Source organism: Phacochoerus africanus, chromosome 8 (assembly GCF_016906955.1).
Source record: "Phacochoerus africanus isolate WHEZ1 chromosome 8, ROS_Pafr_v1, whole genome shotgun sequence".
Lineage (NCBI taxonomy): Eukaryota > Metazoa > Chordata > Mammalia > Artiodactyla > Suidae > Phacochoerus > Phacochoerus africanus.
Genome location: NC_062551.1, coordinates 127467776 through 127488911, shown reverse-complemented (window position 1 = coordinate 127488911; position 21136 = coordinate 127467776). Strand labels below are relative to the sequence as shown.

At 50.8% G+C, this 21136-nt stretch overlaps 1 protein-coding gene across 3 annotated transcripts in view; it reads right to left on the bottom strand.

The window, feature by feature from the left end:
• KCNG2 (potassium voltage-gated channel modifier subfamily G member 2) overlaps nt 1–21136 on the bottom strand; it is a 61182-nt gene that overhangs the window by 16434 nt on the left and 23612 nt on the right. For all 3 annotated transcript variants that reach the window (XM_047794160.1, XM_047794162.1, XM_047794161.1), the window contains exon 3: nt 7926–8606. In XM_047794160.1, coding sequence (XP_047650116.1) covers nt 7926–8570 — 645 coding nt within the window. In that variant the 5' untranslated portion in view covers nt 8571–8606. The remainder of the gene's footprint in view (nt 1–7925; nt 8607–21136) is intronic.

Below are 21136 nucleotides of genomic sequence, written 5' to 3'. Positions count from 1 at the left end.
ACACAGGGAGTCTGTTTTACTGGGCAGACCTGAAACCGCCAGGGGAACCATTGCTGGGTAGGAAAACCTGAACTGTGACTTAAATTGCTGGAGGCTCAGTGTGAACAGTATGAAAGTTATATGTCCTGGGGGTGGGGGCCCCATCATGGGGGGGCACCCTCAATATTGTGAAAATTACCTCCAGGAGCTCAAGCAGGTTCTCACAATAAATATGGGGGAAAAGAAGATACATAGATGGCAACTAAGCTTATGAAAAGATGTTCCACATCACCTGTCATCAGGGAAATGCAAATAAAAACAATGAGATCGCACAACAGCCCTATTAGAAAGGCCAAGCTCCAGAAGATTGACACCAAATGCTGGTGGGATGTGGAGCCACAGGAACTCTCAGCATTGCTGGTGGGAAAGCAAAATGGTGAAGCCACTTTGGAAGAGGGTTTGGTGGTTTCTTGAAAAACTAAACATATCTTACCAGACAATCCAGCAATCAAACTCCTTGGTATTTATCCAAGGGAACTGAAAGCTTATGTCCACACACGGACCTGCACAGAAATGCTTTTAGCAGCTTTATTCATAATTGCCAAACTCAGATGCAATCAGGATGTCCTCCAGTCAATGATGGAGGGCAAATAATGTGCTATGGTACATTCAGGCAATGGAATATTATTCAAGGCTAAGAAATGAGCTAGGAGCCAGGAAAAGACAGAGAAACCTTAAATGCATATTACTAAGAGAAAGAAACCAGTCTGAAAAGGATTCCAACTATGGGACATTCTGGAAAAGGCACAACTACTGAGCAAGTAGAAAGATCAGTGGTGCCAGGGGCTGGGAGAGGGAGAATTAATAGGGGGTACAGAGGACCTGGGAACAGAGGCTCCCAGGACCTCTGAAAACAGATCCTTGGATCATGAGGGCCCACCCTCCAGCCCGGGGGGTGGCTGTGCTGGCAGAGGCTGCTGAACACTTTGCATCTTTCCTTCCTCCTTTTAGTTCCACTGGGCCTGTGGCCACTGGGTCAGCATTGCCAGCCGCTCAAATGCACGTGATAATGGAACACAGAGGCCACAAGTTGCCTTTCCATAGGGAAGCCATCTGTCCTGCTGGGTGGGGACTGGAGCTCCTTGGGATGAAGCAGTGGTCATGTGCCAAAATGCCCAGTTGCCTGCCAGCCCCAGTGCCTATCCCTGGATGCTGGGGGCAGGGGGGATCGTAGCTCTGCTGGTGCGGCCCTAATGCAGCATTCTTGCGTCATCACAGAAACGCTGCCCCCAAGAGCTGGGCAGAGAGGCCCAGGTCCCATGATCAGGGGTCCTTTGCCCATTTGTGCTGCTGTGGGAGCAGAAACAATTCCTCACAGCTCTGGAGCTAGACATCTAGGATCCAGGTGCCGATGGGCCCCCTGGTTCAGAGATGGCACCTCTCACCTTCCTCATGTGAAGGAAGGCATGGGGAGCCTGGGGTGAGGGTCTCGGTTATAAGGCCACTAATCTCATTGTGAGGGCTCATGCTCAGGACCTCAACACCCCAAAGAACCTGCTCCTAACACACTGGGGGTTAGGATTCAGCACCTGAATTGTAGGGACACAGCATTCAGATGGCAGCACTCTGTCCCCGGCCCCCTCCCCAAAGGCATGTCCTCATGTGCAAAATACATTCACTCCAGCTAAAGTCACTCTAAAGTCGGTGACACTGTCTGAATCAGGTGTGGGTGGAACTCCGGGTCGACTCAACAGAGGCAAAGGCGCTGCAGCTATGAAGCTGCAAGCAGACCGTTCCTGTGTATCCACACACCAGGCCTCACAGAGGAGGAAGGACAGACAACCCATGGGTTGGCTCTGCCCATCTCCCTGGAAAACCTGCCTGCACAGCTCAGGAGGAGCCAAGCTCTTGCTCCAGTCCAAGCTGGCAAACTCAACGTGTGTGTCTGTGCCCACTTGCAGTGGAAGCTTTGTCACCAGCTTCCGATGCTGTTGCCAAATGTCTTTGTGAATTCGATACTTGAGATCCCAGTCATGAAATCCATAACTAATTATGTGGGTCTTGATTTAATCATATGAGCTTCAAGGAAAAAAATCGACTGGCAGAGCCAAACACCAGCCTCCGTGGAAAGGAAGCGATGGCTTTTGCGTACCCGGCCCCACCCGCACCCTCCCTGAGGACGCGCTGTTCTCCCACAGGCTGGCGCTTGCAGCCTGTCCCCACCACCAGCCGGGGCCCCTGCCTGGCTTAGCACTGTCTCCAAGCAACATGCGGCTGCCACCGCAAAGAAGGACCCTGGAAGCTGTTTGCTAGAACCAACGCTTCCGCCCATCCTCCACGCGGTTCCAAAGGTCTCTCCTCCAGACAGCTGATGTCTGAGGCAGGCGAGGTGCGATGTCCGGCACCTCGGGGGCATCTGCACACTCAGTTCCTATGGTCACCTGACTCACTCCAGACATGCTGCTCAGGAGAATTTTGATTTTGCAGTAATTGGGGGCTCTGCTCACACTTGCGTACACCTGGGGCCTCCATTGCGTTGAAAAGCTTTGTGGTGCCCCTGCCCCAGGCCTGGCATGCTGCCTGACAGCAGGGTTGGGGCGGCAAGGGAAGTGCTCTGTCTCCTTCACAGAGCCTCTTAAAACCTTAAGAGTGAGGCCAGAGGCCCACTAGAGAGCCGCAAAGGGACGTGCAGGGCTCCTACGGCCGCTTGCAGTTGGGAGGTTTGGGGTTAGCCCTGGATCTGGAGCCACCTCGCCATCTGCATTGGTTGGCCCTTGGAGGCGACCTTTCAGCACTGACCCTGGGTCCCCTTTTAAGTGGGTTGTAGTCCTACTCCTGGCTCTGACCCCAGCTTTCTTTGTGGGCTCAGACACCTGCCCCCTCCCCCCAAGCAACTGGCATTAAAACACATACTCATCTGCCAAGGGGAGACTGTCTAAGCTGGTGGATCAGCAGTGGGGTCTCTGGGCATTACTATGGCAATGGATTCTCAGAACCTGTGGGAAAGCAGGCAGTGTGCTGGGCACAGTTTGGCTCAGAATGTGCTTTTGGGGTCAGAGAATACAGCATAACCCTCTGTGGCCTTGGATGTTTAGGGCTGTGGTCTTACTAAGCCTTGTCTGCAGACAAGATGGGGTCACTGATAGCCGGTACTAAGGCCCACCACGAGGCCACCTGGGGTTGGGGATAGCAGGGAGCCTTCCCGTGTGGATGTTCCTGCCATGGGCCAGGTGCTCAGACCTCCCAGGACAGGACAGGTAGGGGCCAAGAGCAGCCATTGCCCCCTGGAGTGGTGTTCAGCTGGGGGACAACAGGTAAGGGGGCTGGGGGCTGGGCAGCCCTGGGTCCTTTCTCTTTGGGCTCTTGATCCAGTAAACACCTGAGATGGCCACAGCAGGCCCATCATGACTTCATCTCCAAGCCAGTGTCTGTGCCTGGAGATTCTGAAGTGACCTGCTCTCAAGGCACCTGGAGTTTTGTACCCTAGGAAACCCTGAATGAGAAGACAAATATCTTGTGTCTGCTGGACCTGAGATCAGGAATGTGACCTGGATGTGTGAGGACAGTTGACCCTCGAGGGCTGGGCACTGTGGGGGCTCATGGCTTCACCTTGCAGGCAGGAGGCCGATGTGGCCTCCACCTGGACGGGGACCTGGGCACATGTGGCAGGAGTCTCACCCTCAAGTGTTTTTATGACCACAGTCAGCATGTGAGCCTGGAAGATGTCCAGGTCCTGGTCCCCTGGCCTCTGGCTATGTTGCCTGGTTACCAGGCTGGTGTCATCACAGGGTTGTCAGAGCCCACCTGGGGGAGGGGAACCATGGTGATGGGGGTGGGGATGGGGCGGCAGGGAGCAAACACTAGGCCACAACTTTCAAGGCCCACAAGGGAGTTCCCATTGTGGCTCAGCAGAAACAAATTTGACTACTATCCATGAGGATGCAGGTTCAATCCTAGCCTTGCTTAGTGGGTCGGGGATCTGGTGTTGCCATGAGCTGTGGTGTAGGTGACAGATACGGTTTGGATCCTGCACTGCTGTGGTTGTGATGTAGGCCGGCAGCTGTAGCTCCAATTCAGTTCCTAGCCTGGGAACTTCCATATGCTGTAGGTGCGGCCCTAAAAAAAAAAGCAAAAACAAAAAAACTAAAAAGCCAAACCAAAATCAAGGCCCATAGGAAGCAGCACTCAGAGAGCCAGGCCTAACCACTCCCATGGGTATCCTCAGGTCCACAGGTTTTAGGGGCCTGGGTGGAGCTCCTGCCCTGACCCAAAGGAGCCAGAATGGGGGTATGGATCTTAGAGGCCCTGGAGGTCAAACGGGATACACATGGAGGCTAAACCCACCCCTCGTCCTCCTCTCAGACCCTCCTGGGGACCCCTGGGGCCAACTGGTGTCATGGCCCTTAGCGACACTGACACCAAGGGCCCAGAGAGTAGCCAAGTCATCTTGACAGGCAGGGAGGGAGGCAGGAGAGAGGAGGAGGTGGTGTGAGGAGGGGTTCGAGAGTTGGTCCAGAGCCAAAAGGCCTGATGGACGGACAGACATTTGTAAACAGAGTCCTGGGGTCCACCGGCAACACCATACATGTGTGAAAAACACCTAACACAGAGCCCACTGCCATTAAGCGCACAGGGCGGTGGCAGTGGGCAGGTGCACACGGTTGCACCACTGTCACCACCACTGTCTCCAGAACTCGTTTATCTTCTGCATCTGAAGCTCTGCACCCCTTAGACACCAGCTGCCCCCAGCCCCAGGCACCGCCCGCGCACTCTGTCTCCACAGACCGGTTGCCTATGTGAGTGGATCAGACAGGATCTGTCCTATCAGCCTGCTGGTTGGCTTGTTCCCTTAGCAGAATGTCCTCCACATTCCTCCCACAAGTATGCTTTACTGCCACTCTTCCTACAGACACTGAGAAGCAGAGCGCCGTTCTCACCAGTTACAATGTGTGGGCAGCAGCTCACCCTGGAAGGGCTGCTACCATGACTCCGGGCAAAGGGGCCTATTAGGCACCAGATGACTGCCCTGGACAGCAGGGGCCTGGCTTCTGGAGGAGGACAGGCCACAAGGAACACACAGCCAGCACCTTGCTGAGGGCATGGCCATGGTGCCTGCATGGCCACATGGAGCTCCAGGCACTCTGCCCAGCTCTCTAGCAGCCTCGGACCCAGGCTGAGTCACCAGCTGGATGGGACCTGGCCAGTCTGGCTGCAGAGTCTATCATGGGGCAGGGAAGTGGTCTCCGTGTGTCAGTTAGAGATGCCATGACACTGACAGTGGGACGCACCCAGGGGCAAGGGCTGGAGTCTCTGTGTAGTGGGGTCCCTACCTCAGGCAGCCCCAGGCTTCCTTCCACACCCGCCCAGGAGGGGCCCCGCTCCTTCAGGGAACGTGTCATGGATCAGCAGCAGGAACCGCAGAGTCACTTTCCTCTGATTCCCTGAATGATGGAGGATAACAAGCTTTTTTCTCTCTTTATGCTTTTCTGCGCCAACACAAAAATAACTACAACCACTAATGCTGCCAAAGCCGAAGAGACTGTCACAGGCAGACTGATGGAAGGGAGCTGCCACCACTCACCTCTAATCCCCACGGACACCCCCGCTCCCCTCTTGATTCTAGAAGAAAGTTGGGTGTATTTAGTGGGAATGTCAACTAGAATGTGGGTGTACTAGAGTAGCACCTCTTTTTTTTTTTTGTCTTTTTGCCATTTCTTGGGCCGCTCCAGCAGCATATGGAGGTTCCCAGGCTAGGGGTCAAATCGGAGCTGTAGCCGCTGGCCTACGCCAGAGCCACAGCAATGCGGGATCCGAGCCACGTCTGCGACCTACACCATAGGTCATGGCAACACTGGATCCTTAACCCGAGCGAGGCCAGGGATCGAACCCGCAACCTCATGGTTCCTAGTCAGATTCGTTAACCACTGAGCCACGACGAGAACTCCTAGAGTAGCACCTCTGCTTGTTACTGGTGGGGGACATGAATTGAGGCCTAAGGAACTGTTGGTGTGTGACTCTCAGAGGATGCGTTTCAAAATAATACTTGAAATTTTAAAAAGAAATTATTTAGCTACTTAATAAAAACCGGAGATCAGGAGATCCCGTTGTGGCGCAGTGGTTAACGAATCCAACCAGGAACCATGAGGTTGCGGGTTCGATCCTTGCCCTTGCTCAGCGGGTTAAGGATCCGGCGTTGCCGTGAGCTGTGGTGTAGGTCACAGACGCAGCTCAGATCCTGCATTGCTGTGGCTCTGGCATAGGCCGGTGGCTACAGCTCCGATTCAACCCCTAGCCTGGGAACCTCCATATGCCACGGGAGCAGCCCAAGAAATGGCAAAAAAAAAAAAAAAAAAAAATCGGAGATCACATACAGATAACGCTTTAACTCTATGAACTTCAAGCTAGATTCTACTAGAAAAATACCAACAAACAAAATAATGAGGGCTTCCAAGTTTTTCTCTTTCCTGTCCTCCAACCCTGATGCCTCGTGCCAGGAAACCTCCTTGGTCAGAACATCAGGGGTATAGGCACAGGGGAGTAGGCAGGCAGGCTCCCCAAAAAGGCAAGGAGACAAAGAGATGGCTGGTTGCTGGCTGAGAGAGGAAAGATTCACCACAGGATCCAACAAGTCCACTCCTGGGATATACCCCAAAGAGCTGAGAGCAGGGACTCAGGATATTTGTACACCGTGTCCATAGCAGCATTGTTCATAACAGCCAAAAGGAGGAAGCAACCAGTGTCCACTGATGGATGATGGATAAACAAAGTGAGGCAGTGTGTACAAGGGAATGCTACTCGGCCTTAAAAAGGAAGGATTTCCCTTCTCAGATGGTATGGAGTTATTGCTACTGAGAACATCCAAACACAGTGTCTTTTTAGAAGCAGAATCCAAAACTGGGCCTAGTTAAGACAACTGGAAATGATGGCTCAGGAATCAGACAGCCAGACAATGAAGGAAGCCAAATCCATTTCCTAAAATTTACATTTAATTTAATCTGCAGGCAGGCTCAACATGCTGGTGGTCAAGCCTGATCATAGCTAGTATTCCTGAAGGACAAGCTTTTCACTGTCTCTGAATAGTGAGCTAACTGCATCAGGTGGGCTCCGGTAGGGCACAGCCCTCAGGATGCAGAGGGGCTCTCAGTGAGGGGCTGAATGAGCTGGGGGAGCTGGGCATTGTGTGGGGAGGGGCAGGCAGGATGCCCCCCCACCACCTCCATGTGCAAGAAAATTCAGACTACAATTCTGTAGCACCCTCCTATCTCCTAACCCCTACCCAGACAACATACTTGGGGCCTGCCCTGGATATTTCCCAGATGTTCCAAACTGGGCACAAAACGCTGATAAACTTGGGGTGCCATTCTAATCTGAGGATGCCACTTCTGCTCGCATCCTCCCAGGACAAACTGCACTAGAAGTATAGCATTTGCTCACAGATCAGCCCCAGCACCTCTGCAAAGCCAGCCCTGAGCTGTGTGCCTAGAGGAATTCCGAGGTCACATCCCTTAGGGCCAGGATGGTGGGACTTGAGGTTAGAACACAAACTCTCTACCCTGAACTCCAAGTTGTCCAAGCTTCCAGGGTGGCTGTCAGGGAAGACCTGCTGACCAGGCGGCCTCGCTGAGTTCTTGAAATTGGCTGGAGCCGATTCAATCTGGAGCCTCTGTGGTGGGTGCACAGCAGGCAGCCTGGTGCGTTGGCCTTACTCAGGGGCCCCACTCCAGGCAAACTTAACCGGAGTGGATGAAGGTGTGCCTGGAGCTATGCTTTCAACCAGCGCTCCCTCGGCCCAGTAGCTCCCAGACCCAGGCCTCAAGTCTGGTCCTAGGCCCTTGCTACCCCGCCTGGCATCCCAGCGGCTCCACCACGCCCTCCCCCGGCCCTTGGCCGCTAATCCAAGCCCCACTGCGGCCCCACCCCTGCCGTCCCGCTCGGCCCGCGCTCACCCGCTCCTCCTCCGCACGGATGTCCGGCATGGTGCTGAGGCAGAGGCCGACCGCTGTGACGGCCACGAAGGTCACGGACACGCAGGCGAAGAGCTTGCCGGCCGGTCCCGAGTGCGGGTTATCCACCACGTCGCGAAGGCGCCGCCGGCCGCGCGCCAGCCGCCCGCCGGGCCCCAGGGCGCTGCCCGGGCTCCCAGGCGCCATGCGCCCCGTAGGCCCCGCACGCGCCTCGGCCGCTTCCTCCTCGCGGCGGCGCAGGCGGCGCAGGCAGCAGCGCTCCAGGTGCGCCTCGTCGATGCCCCAGTAGGCCAGCTCGTCGCGGAAGGCCAGGGCGCAGGGGCCGCGCAGCAGCCTCAACTTGCCGGCGCGCAGCAGCGCCACGATGGCGCGGAAGGCGCACGGGCTGCGGTCGAAGAAGAACTCGTCGCGGCTCACGTCATAGTCGTCGCACACGCGCAGCAGCTCGTCGTGGCCGCGGCAGGCCCGCAGGCGCTCGAGGCGTGCGAGGGGACAGCGCGCCAGCGCGGCCCAGGCCAGGCGCACCCTGCAGCCGCCCACGTTGATGATGACGTGCCGGGCGCGGGCCCGGCCTCCACCCAGGGGCTCGGGACCCCGGGGCTCCGCGTGCCCAGGGAGCAGGGCCATGGCCCCATGCGCTGGCCCGGGGTCAGGAGGCTGGGCCTGCAAAGGAACGGAGCATGCATTAGGCCTCAAAGGTGGAGCTGGGAATACTCCCGCCCACGCCCATGACCCGTGGGCCTGGGGACGGAGTCAACTAAGGGCTCAGTCTGGCCTGTCCGTTTGATGCTTCTCTCTGGCATAACTGGCGCCTGTAGATGATCCAAACAGATAAGCCTTCAAGCTTTCCAGCAGACCCTAGAGAGGTAGGAGCCGCATTATTTTTCTGTTAGCGTTAAAGGAAGCAGGCAATGCATGGGCCGCGGGACAATGGGCAAGGGAAGACCGCACTAGCGATGCTGCCTCAGGAGATGTGGTTCAAGGCTAGAGCACAGGGGTTACTGCTCATTAACACGTAAGGGTCGGGGGATGGGGCGGCCACACACCTGAAAGAGCCTTAGAAGCATCAGCCAAACTGCCAGAAACAGGCTGCACACTGCTTGTATTCCTTTAGAGGGAAGCAACATACATTGACGAGTAAATGAGAGGGTCCCTGCACTGTCTGTGAGTTTAAGGGCTTTTTAAAGGCATGAGAGGAGTACTGCCCGTGTGAAGACCAGGGGGGAGTTTCTGTCCCTTAGAGATCTATAGTCAGGTATTCACATGAAATGGTGTCTGGGTCTTCATTCAGCAGATCTTTCTCCTGAGTTTCACAGCTGCTGGAGCTGGGTGATGGCAACACTAGGGTTCATTATACTTTTTCTCTGCTTTTATGCACTTTAAAAAATGTCCATAGTTTTAAAAAGCTTTTGTTTTACTGTTTAAAAGCTTTCAGGGAATTCCCTGGTGGCCTAGCAGTTAAGGATCCAGAGTCCTCATTGCTGTGGCTCAGGTCACTGCCATGGTATGGGTTTGATCCCTGGCTCAGGAACTTCCGAATGCCACGGGTGCAGCCAAAAGAGTAAAAAATTAAAAAATCGAGTAAATTGTCCAATAAAAAAATCATAGGGTAGGTAAAAAAAACAAACAAAAAAACCCAAACCAAAAAAAAAAAAAACCAACAGTAAAGTATGATCTATATATCAGAAAAAAGTCAGGCAACAGAAACTGCCTAAAGGAGTTCCCACTGTGGCTCAGAGGTAATGAACCCAACTAGTATCCATGAGGATGCGGATTCGATCCTTGGCCATACTCAGTGGGTTAAGGATCCAGCGTTGCTGTGAGCCGTGGCTTAAGCTGGCAGCTGCAGCTCAGATTCTATCCCTAGCCTGGGGACATCCATATGCCATGAGTGCAGCCCTGAAAAAAAAAATACAACCTAATAATAATAATTAAAAAAAAAAAAAGCTTTCGGATAATTTTGCTGCACAGCTGGGGCTGGGAGGAGCCGACGTGGAGAAGCTCATGTGCTCCAGTTTGCCTGGATTCTCTGAGCCAGTTCTTTATTTGTGGTCCAGGGAGAATCTTCAGGGATCTGTGCGCCTTCTAACACTGGATGTAAACTTTTGTGCATGTGCATTTTTTTCTAATAGAGGATCCTCAGATCTCAAAGGGATCTATGGCCCCACAGCCTAATTAAGTCATTGCTCTAAATATATAAAGGAGGGAAAGGTGAGATTCCAGGTGAGTTTATTATATGAACGATCACTTCTTTTATTCTATGGCCAGGGATCAAGAAACTCACAAAAGAATCCTTTTTTTTTCTTTTTAATGAGTTATCTTGTCATAGCATGTGCATACCCAGCAACCAAGATTCCTAAAGGTATTGGTTACTCAGCACTTGTTAAAGGGACATATCACAAAATATGTTAATGAGGCAAAATCATTTTTGGCCTGAATGTGGACATTCTAAGTTTACAGCATACTTAAACACAACTGCATTTTATGTTCCTTCCCTGCCCAGTGCTGGGTCACCCCTTTAGGTCTGTGTATCTGTTTGGAAACAGGGTCACTGACTCAGGAATCACAGGAAAGAGGGTCCACCAGCAACACTGATGACTTTGTCCTCCGCAAGCTCTTTTTTCTTTACTGCTGACGGCTGCTTTAATTCCTCCTCCAAATCTGGGGCCCACAGTGTTCCTCCCCTTTGCTTGTTAACACCATGGGGTCATCGATTTGGCACCAGGCACTTCTCTGCACGGTAGCAGAGACCCTTGCCAATAGAAAACCAGACAATACCAATCCGGGGACATAAACTCCAAAGAACCAGGACAGTTTTTCAGGCAGGTCCCTTTTATGAGGGAGCGTGTCTTGGACACCAGTAGGCAGTGATCTGGAGGGAGAAGTGGTGCAATTCCAGTTCTGTGTTCCCAAAGTCTGGACTGAGGGCTGACAGCATCAGAAATATCGAGGGGACCTCCAAAACTGGCCCTAAACTTAATGTTCTGAGTAACTGGAAAACTGCATGGTAAGGACCTCCAAATACCCGCCCCCATTAAAGCATTGAGAAAAGTGGTTAAAAAAAAAAAATCAGAATCAACTTTTTTGGAACGCTGGACACTAATCAAAGGCTAGCAGCAGCCTGGGGAAAACGTAAGAAAAAACAGCTGAATTGTGGTAACAACAGTGAGCTCTTAGTATTTTAACCTGCTTCCCAGCTCAGCAGTAGCCTTGAGACTAACTGCCTGCATTCCTGGTACCACAACTGGTACTGGAAGAAGGAGAGGGCATCTGATGCAGGGGGAATTGTAACCATTATTTGGGCCCTTCTGGTGCATCCCTGAAGTTGCGCTCAGAAGCCCTGCTTACCCTCCCTGAACACAGAACTCTCACAATGCTGAAGTGGCTATCTGTGCAGTTTGTTGAAACAATGGGAAAATGTTTGCTGAAGCAATAGAAAAACGTTGTTGGGGCAAACAACAGACTAACCAGAATGCTTAGGAGAAAAGGCTGGAATGAGATGCTTTGGGCAATAAGGCCTTGGAAAAGCACCAACAAATTTCTGGAAATCTAGAATGCCACTCTCAGGAAAGACCTGACAAGGCCCTGCCCTCACTCCCTGGTTGACCTTCAAGCCCAGCACTAGCAGGAGGTGAAAGGGGGAGGCTGAGGGATGGGCCTGGCTGCTGCTGAAGGTGCCCAACACATTTGACCCATCTGCAAAGACTGGTTTAGTTTTGGTTTTGTTCCAGTCATTTGAGAACCTCTGTCCAATCATTTGCTGACCATTGAGCTAATGGAACAGAGATATCAGTGGCCAAACAAGACAAAACATACAGACTTTGTATAATTTGTTGAAAAACCACTGAAACGACAGCAAACCCTGGGGAGGGAAGAGTCTGATGTCAAGAGCACACAGCAGTAAGTCTGCATGATCCTGGAGCGGATCAACAAAAATATAAGCTCCAAAGAAAACTACACATCATCAGAATTAAACTATTTTGTGTTTTAAAGGGACCTTATTAAAAGAATGAAACGACAACTCACAAGATCAGGGAAAATTTGCAAATCATGTATCTGATAAGGGTTTAGTGTCCAGAAAATATAAAGAGGTCCTACAGCTCGAAAACAAACAAACAACCCAATTAAAATGTGGGCAGAGAACTTGGAGGACTTCTCCAAAAAAGATGGGAAAATAGCTAATAAACACTTGAAAAGATGCTCAGTGTGATTGGTCATCAGGGAAACGCTAATCAAAGCTACTTGATACCACTTTACATCCATTAGCTTGGTTATGAGCAAACAAATGGAAAAAGGAGGGTGGAGAGGGTGTGGAGAAGTCTGGACCCCCATACACTGCTGGGGAATATAAAACAGCACAGCTGCTACAGAAGATGTTTGGCAGCTCTACACAAAGTTAAACATAGACTTACCCTGTGATCCAGCAATGTATACACCCTAGAGAAATGAAAACGTAGGTACATGCAAGCATGTGTGAGTGAATATTCACAGCAGCATTATTTACAGTAGCCAGAATGTGGGAACAGTCCAATTGTCCGTCACCTGACCAACAGACAAGCAAAATGTGCTCCATCTATATCCTGGGATACAACTCAGCCACAAAAAGGAACAAAGTACAGACACTGATTGAAGGACAGATGGACCTTGAAAACATGATGTAAGTGGAAGATGCTGAACACAAAGGGCACATAGTGTGTGATTCCATTTATAGGAAATGTCCAGAGCAGGCAAATCTGCACAGACAGAAAGTAGGTTAGCGGCTGCCAGGGGCTGGGGGGAGCTGGGGAGGGAGTGACCAATTAGGGGTACAGGGATTCCTTCATGCTTGTGAGAAAGCTCTGGAATTAGATAGTGGTGATGGTTAAAATCCTAAAAACACTGAATTGTACACATTAAAGTAGTTAAAATGTAAACATTATGTTATCTGAAGTTCATCTCAATTTTTTAAAAATACAGACAATTCTCTGAGTATTGGGCTTGGGGTGAAATCTAGTTCTATGCCTGTAATGAGCACCTTTAGTGCACTGAAGCCTGAGAAACTTACTCAGCTGCCAAGATCAAGACCTTTTGTTGTTGTTAGCAACCTGATGCTCTAAGCATTGCAGGCAAAGCTTTGACCTACTGATAGGGGTAGAGTAGGCACAGGTAGTTGTAGAAGTCCCAATAGGGGATCATAGATAAAGAGGTAAACCTGGGGGATGTTGGGAGGCCACTGTAAGTTCAAGAAAACCATCAGAATGAGGCAGGCTCGCTTAACTAGTGGAGGTGCAGGAATTGCCTCAGGTCATTGGGTGGGGCATGGGGTGAGGCCTACATTCAGATTCAGACCAAGGGCAAGAGTTTGAAGACCGCCCTTCAGCTGATTTGAATACACACCTTACCGGATACAGGATACTGAAGAGGAGCTAGTACTCCCAGAAAGGAAGAGGCGGGCTTTTCCAACCCCCACTCCCCTTGGAGGATAAAACCGTGGCCCACCGTATCTTCAGGGCAGAAGCTTCCTTGCCCGTCTCCGTCTCCTTGCATCTCTCACAAGCGTCCTATCCTAATAAATCTGTTTCTTGCCTATCATTTTCTCACTGAATTCCTTCTGCGTGGAGTCATAAAGAACCTGAACCTTAGTGAGCCCAGACACAGGGTGGGTTTATGTCCCAACCTGGCTTTAGGCTGGGTTCAAGTCCCAATCTTTTCTGGCTAGGTTCAGGCTGTTAGGGCTGTCAGTTTTACTACCACCCAGGGGACACCCAGATGGCCACCTGACCCTGGGGTTTTGGGGGGATCAAATAGGAGGAGGGGCGAGGTGGGGGAGAACCAACAGGCAGGGCTGCAGTGCAGCTCACAGGAGTTTGAGGCTTTCTTGCCTTTGGTGATGGAACTGCAGTGAAGGGTGGGAAGGAGGAAGCTATCAAGGAACAGGGGACCGTGGTTCGCTGCATGACTTGGGGTTCAGCTTCATGTGTGTGCTGAAACGCCACAGCCACCATTCACTCTGCACAGATCAGTAGGATCTGCTGCTGGACCCCTTCTGCCCGAGATGGCCTTATTTCACTTCTAAGCAATTAGCTGTTTAGGTCTTGGGGGCTGGTTGCAGAGATCTTCTGAGCTGCTTCCTCTGATGGAGGAGTCTGGGTTCTGGGATGCACAGGGCTCACAGCTGCCCTGTCCTGGAGGCCACTGGACTGGGATCCGCCTCTCCTGGGAGCAGGGTACACAGGGCTGAGAGATGAGGCACAGGCCAGCCCCAGGGCCGAGGCAGAGGTGTGCCTGCACCCAAGGGGGCTTCCCATGTCCTCCCCTTGGAAGTGCAGGGTCAGTGGGGCTTCAGCCTGGGATACCCTGGTGGTATGACCAGCATGGAGCCTCAAAACCATCTCACCTGTACAGGGCTTGGTTCCTCCACTGGTAACCCCACGGAGCCAAGCACATATCTGCAGGACAGGTTTTGGTAGCAAAATCCGATGTGTGCTCCAAATCTTTGTAGGTAGGGATTTTAATCATTAAAATAACTGGGTAATTGGCTAGATCCTACAACTCTCATTGTGGAGGGTTTTCTTCCCCCAGAATATACATTTACAAAAATAAACATATGTTACTTTCAAAGTGGTTTTTTTGAAGTGCTCTGTCTTCAGAAGTTCCCAGGTCAGGAATTGAACCCAAGTCGCCGCAGTGACAATGCCAGATCCTTAACCCACTAAGCCACTGGGAAACTCCAAAAGTGTTTTTAAGTCAAATTCTCTCTTATAAGACTGACAGTCACTGCCCAGAGCCCTGAAGTGTGTCCCCATCTGCTGCATGGAGCATGAGAGGCACTTAAGTGCCATTTGTGGATTTTAAGAAAAAGACCGACAACTCAGTATACACTGTCAGACAATTTACGGTACGGAAAAAAAATAGCCCTTAAACCTATGAAAATATGCTCTACTCATTCATATACAGCAAAAATAAACATCTCAAATAGGTGAGGAAGTTTGATGACACACTTTATTGTCAAGGATGTGGGGTTTCTCAGACTGGTTCATTGTCGATGGGTAGTAAACTGGTAAACCATTACGCAGGAGGTGAAGAGTTGGAACTAGCGCCACAGGAAGCAGGATATTGGCCCCTATACCCTAGTGAAAGGGTAAGCTAGGAAAAAAAAAAAAAACCTGCCCATGAGGTTAAGATTATAAGATTTCTCTGCCTGGCTCTACATTAAAAATGGGACTATGTATTTAAAAGCCAACCTGCACAATAGGTTCGAAGTTGAGACCTCTGTCTCTGAAACTCACAGCTCAGAAATTTGTGCTGGGACCATGCACGTAATCAACTGGGCCACTCTGCTGCCAGGGTACTTGGCAAGGCCTGAGATAATTTTGGTTGTCATGACTGGGTGCGACTGGCACCTGGAGGGAAGAAGCCAGGGGTCTTATGAAACCCTATGGCGCATGTGCAGAAGAGCCCCAGAAAGGGGCAGACCCAGCCCCAAATGCCAACAGCACTACTGGTTTGGAGGGATGAACTCACAGGCTTGCACATCTGAAGCTTCAAAGGAGATGAATTTACAAACTGAAATTATAAAATCACAAGGCAAAATCCCACATGAGCAAATACCAGCAGACATAGGAATAATAGAGTCAGGCTCCCAGGCACTTAAGATAATGGGATTATCAAAAACAAAGACATGAAGGAAGGAATTACAAACACCAGAGGAAAGAGAGACATTACCAAAAAGACCAAGAGGATCTGAATAAGAAAGCTTCTAGGAGTGAACAGAGGAGACTGAAAGTGGGGAAGGTCAGGTTGGGTCAGGTTAAGGTCATGCGGGGACAGGTTGAGGTCAGGTTGGGTCAGGCTGAAGTCAGGTTTGGTCAAATTGCGGTCAGGTTAAGGTCATTCTGGGTCAGGCTAAGGTCAAATTGGGTCAGATTGAAGTCAAGTTGGGTCAGGCTGAGGTCAGGTTGGGTCAAGTTATGGTCAGGTTGAAGTCAGATTTGGTCAGGTCAGGGTCAGGTTGGGTGAGGTTGAGATCAGGTTAAGGTCAAACTGGGTCAGGCTGAGGTCAAATTGTGTCAAATTGAGGTCAGGTTGGGTCAGGCTGAAGTCAGGTTTGGACAGGTTAAGGTCATGTTGGGTGAAGTTGAGGCCAGGCTGTGTCAGGTTGGGTCAGGTTGACAGGCTGTGAGGTTGGGTTGGGTTGAGGTACTCTCTCCCAGGAGCCCTCCAAAGGGGTCCACATAAGGCAGAATCACAGAACATGACACATTCAGAGAAGAAAGCAAAATTATGCACATTCTTAGTAGGAGTCTCAGAAGAAGAGGCAAAAATACACCAAACAAAGACATGTGGTAAAGATGGAAGATATGGCACTGCAGAAGCTCAGAGTGATAAATAGGATGGAGGAAAGGCCATGCCTGGTGCTTTACTGGCAAATCTGGAGGCTTTGGTTCTTAACAGGAATGTGTGCAGTAGGACTTGGTTTTTTAGCTCAGGAAGTAAGGATGCTTTTGTCTTTCTCCTTTTGGGGAAGACAGCACCATGTCCAGCACAACCTCCATCTCGCTCCCTAGGCTGCACTATTTCGGCTCAAGTCCCTGAAACAGTTGGTAACTGGGGCTGGACTCGGTCACAGAGGAAAGGCCAGTGGCCTGGTCTGCTCCTTCCGGCCTCTCTGCTCAAGGAGGAGAGGTGTCTTCCCATCACCCCGTGTTTCCATCAGGTCCTGCCCCAAGGGCACCCCTGGCACTTGGAGCCTTGGGCAGCAGAGAACTGGTGGGAGCGTGGGTGCCATTGGAGATGCCTCTCCCTGGCCTGGGGCAGGGGCAGGGGCAGTGCGTCAGTGGATGGTGTAAATGAAAATAAGGAGAGAAAACACAAGATGTGAATGGGGTCTCAAATATCAGAAGGCCAGCCCACAGCTGAGGAAATATTTATTCTGTAACTGAATTTACTAATTTGTATTTAGGCTTAAAATTATTAAGGACTGGACTAAAACTTCTTTAGTAGAGTTAAAGTGTTGGGTGTCACCAAAAGGGAAGTATTCTTTTCTAGGAGAAATTTCTTCCCTTGAACAAGGGGACAGATTTCTGCTTGGAGAAGGTGACCTTTAAAATGAGATCCCTGGGCCGATGGAGCCATGCTGTTGGGTTCGCCACATCCATGGTCCCCACCACCCCCAGGCCTGCTGTCAGCACCTCTTTGCTGGACCAGCATCCACCTGCCTGCTCAGCACAGGCCAGGGAAACTGGCGCCTTCATGCACCACCAGGGGAGCTCTCACAGCAGTGATGGCACCCAGGGCCCCCAGCCCCCAGGAGGGGCCACACTGTGGATGCTGCTTCTCCTTCTCTGAGTCACTCCTGACCCCACGCTGGTTTTCCTGGAGTCACTTCCCCAGCATCTACTTGCTTTGGAGACTCTGTCTGAGGATCTCTCTGGAGGGATCTGAACTTGGACCTTGGGAATTGTTAGGCCAGCTCTGCATCCAGAGCCCATGAGTTCCTGGAACTTCATGAAAACAGGGGAAATTGTCTAAAAGAGAATGCTAACACATTTTGAGTCATTCTTTTACTCACTCAACTAATGATTATTTAATGCCTCTCCTGGGCCAGGTGCTGTAATGCAAGAATGGAACCTTCCATTTCCTGCTATGGAGAGAAATGGCAATGGCACTATCTTGCTGCTTTGCTAGGTCTTTCACAGGACTTACTGCTGTCCCCCAATACCACAGCTGGGCACGCACAACACCCAGTTTCTGACCTGCCAGCCACCTTCTCACCCATGCAGGTCAGGGCCCATCAATTTGTCAGGCAGACAGGAGGCTCTTTGGGCGGCAGACATGCTGTTAGCTCTGACAGCCAGATTCCAGAATAAACCTCGAGAAGTGTGCGAGCCAAGAGGCAGAGGGAAAGGCTGGGGGCTGTGGAGGAAGAGAACACCCCCCGCCCCAAGGACCCCTGAGCGGCTTCACAGCCTGCCCACCAGAGACCAGGGCTGAGGAGCAGCATTTCATGGTAGGACATTAGGAAGATCTTTATTTCCTCACTTGAAATGCAGGCCCACTTAGGAAACATGACTAAGGACTCTTGGGAGATGGAAGGGGAAGAGCTTGGACCCTGCACTTGGCTGCTCACAGCCCACGCTGGAGGAGGAGGGGCTGCCAGCCGGGCTGGCCGGACCCAGGCAGCCACACATCCTGCGGGAGGCTCCTGGGCACAAGGCCCTCCCAACAGCAATGCTCGCTGTCCCTCCAACATCAGCCCACATCTGTGGGCACGAGTGCATACACACACACACACATGCACGCATAGGTGCACTTACGTGTACACACATGCAGGTGGTTCTGAGGACCCTGAATTCAAAACTGGGCCCAGAGCTGGGCTGGCCATCCACCCCCTCGCTTCTGTCCAGCTCATTGTAGGTTCCAGACCAAGTAACTCCACCTCCCCTGGCTGGAGTGCACACAAGGCCAGACCCGAGATGAAGACCCCCGGCTGCAGCCCCCACTTGTCATGAGGCCCAGCCCATGTCTGGCCCAGGAGGGAACCTACATTTATCCTGACCCCTTGGCCCTTGTCCTTGCCTGGTATCACAGAGGCTTCCTGGGAAACGTGATGAGCAGCAGCTGCTGAGATCTAAGACATTTGCACCTCAGCGTTAGAACTGCTCAGGTTTTCTGTGGGGCACCCCTGGTGGCAGCTAGGGGTGTCAAGGCACACAAGGCCCCCTGGACTTCCATGATAGGCTCAGGGGCTTCTCTGGACCAGGGCCCCCAGGGACATGCAGCACCTTGTGCACAAGGGCTGCGAGGGGTCTGCAGCCTAGCCCCTCCAGGGCGCAGGATGCTCCACCTGGTTACCCAGCCTGAGGGTCAGAGATCCCGTCCCAACCCACCAGTCTTAGCAAGTAAACAGCTTGTTAAAGCATCTGAGCCAGGAAAGAAGCAACAAAAGTCAGAGACCATTTAGATGCTGGTGGACATGACCCAGCTGTGAGGACCAGGTTCCCTGAGTGCCCTGGGGGCTGGGGGCTACCGCCAAAAAGTGGGCATTTGATCTTGGCTTTAGAGTCTAAAACATTATTTCACACCGTAAATGTTGCAAGATAATTAACCCAGTGAGAAATTCCCTCCTGCAGCTTTGCTTCCAGTTCCCATAAACTGGGCTCACAGGCCACCTTCTTACCCCTTCTTGAAGTCAGCTGCCCTAGAGTTTGTGGGACAAGGGGTCCATGACTCAGACCTTCCACAAAGACTACTGCATCTCTCACCCTGTCTCCTCTCTTTCCAGATCCTCACTCTGCTTTAGAGTCAAATCGCTTAACCTTTGAGATGAACACAAAAAGCAGGCCATGTGGCAAGATGGAAAAGTGATCTGAATGAGAAATGCTTTTCTCCCACCAACCACTGTGACCAGCTGGTTTAAAACCAAAACCCAGCTAACCTCCTGACAATAAAGAGAACACAGGTTGTATCTGGTGAGCCACTGTGTTTGTTGTTACTCCCCATTTTACTGTCCCACCCAGACAAACATCATATGAATTAAGATGAAAATTATCTATGGCTTAAAAACAAAGAGCCAAAGGTAAAGAACTAATTTTAAACAATTCATGATTCCTAGGAGATTTCACAGTCTTAAAGGTAAGTACTATTAGGATCATTCCAATAATTTCTTTCTGATTGTTAAATTCATATGTGTTCGACTATTTTGTCCTGAAATCCATTTACTTTCTATATGCCAAAGTTGCACAAATTACAAAAGGCTTCTAAAGTGTATATGTGAAGAGAACCAAAACCTTGCTAATTCTATCTATTTTTAGCCATGCTGTTGACAGAAAGATTGATGATTATTTTCAGTTATGATTTATGAGAACCACATCTGATCTCCAAATCTCCAAGACACGTAAAAATTTGGTAACTAATACCTCTTCTCCAGAAGGCATGCTGTATATAGCAGAGCTGCATATAATTGCCCCAAAGGTTTTTTAAAATTAAAATTTCAATTTTGAGATTGTAGAGATCCCTTTGCCCAATTTGTCCAGTGGCAGCATCTGGCAGAACTGTAGCCAGGATGCTGACACTGACATAGTCCAGACACAGCATCCATCCCCAAGGCAACCCCCCCATCTCCACTCCTCCCAGCCCAACCCCAAACCTAACCTGCAACCCCTGGTCTGTGCTCTGTGCAGATGCTCCCGTCATCCCAAGAGTGGTGTATAAAGGCACCCACACAGTGAGGTAACTTTTTTTTTTTTTGTCTTTTTGCTATTTCTTGGGCCGCTCCCGCGGCATATGGAGGTTCCCAGGCTAGGGGTCTAATCGGAGCTGTAGCCACTGGCCTACGCCACAGCCACAGCAGGATCCGAGCCGCGTCTGCAACCTACACCACAGCTCACGGCAACGCCGGATCGTTAACCCACTGAGCAAGGGCAGGGACTGAACCCGCAACCTCATGGTTCCTAGCCGGATTCGTTAACCACTGCGCCACGACGGGAACTCCCTGAGGTAACCTTTTATGACTGGCTCTTTTCACTCCACATGATTCGCTGAAGATGCACTGGCTTGTTGCTAATCAAGGGTGCACTGCAGGATTCATGGCGTGGATGCTCACAGCTGTTTAACTACTCACAGGGTGATGGACATCTGGGTTAGGTCCAGGATTTGGCTCTTATGTGCTAGGCTGCTATAAACATTTCTTCAGAGGTTCCTCCCACCCCAGGATAAATACCCAGAGCAGCAAAAGCTTTTACTTTTGATAAAACCTAATTTACCATTTCTTTTTTTTTTTCTGACTGTGCTTTTGGTATCAAGAATGATGTGCCTGATCCAACATCCCAAAAATTTTCTAAAGTGTATAGTTTCACATGTTAAATTTGAGTCTGTGCTCCATTTTGAGTTAAATTTCGTGTGATGTGTGGACTTTGGTCAAGGTTTACTTTTTTGGCCTGTGGACATCTAATTGTTCCAGCACCATTTGGTGAAAAAACTTTCTTCCCCCTACTGGGTCTCTTTTGAGGTTTCATGAAGAGTTCATAAACTGGGCTCACAGGCCAGCTGAGCATATTTGTGTGGATCTGACTCTGGGTTTTCTATTTTGTTCCCTTGATCTTTGTAGATGTTTCTCCAACCATAATAGCTTTATGATAATAGCTATTTAACAAGTCTCAAAAGTGAGTGGGCCAATTTCTTCCACTTTATTTCTTCCCCAAATAGTTTTATTA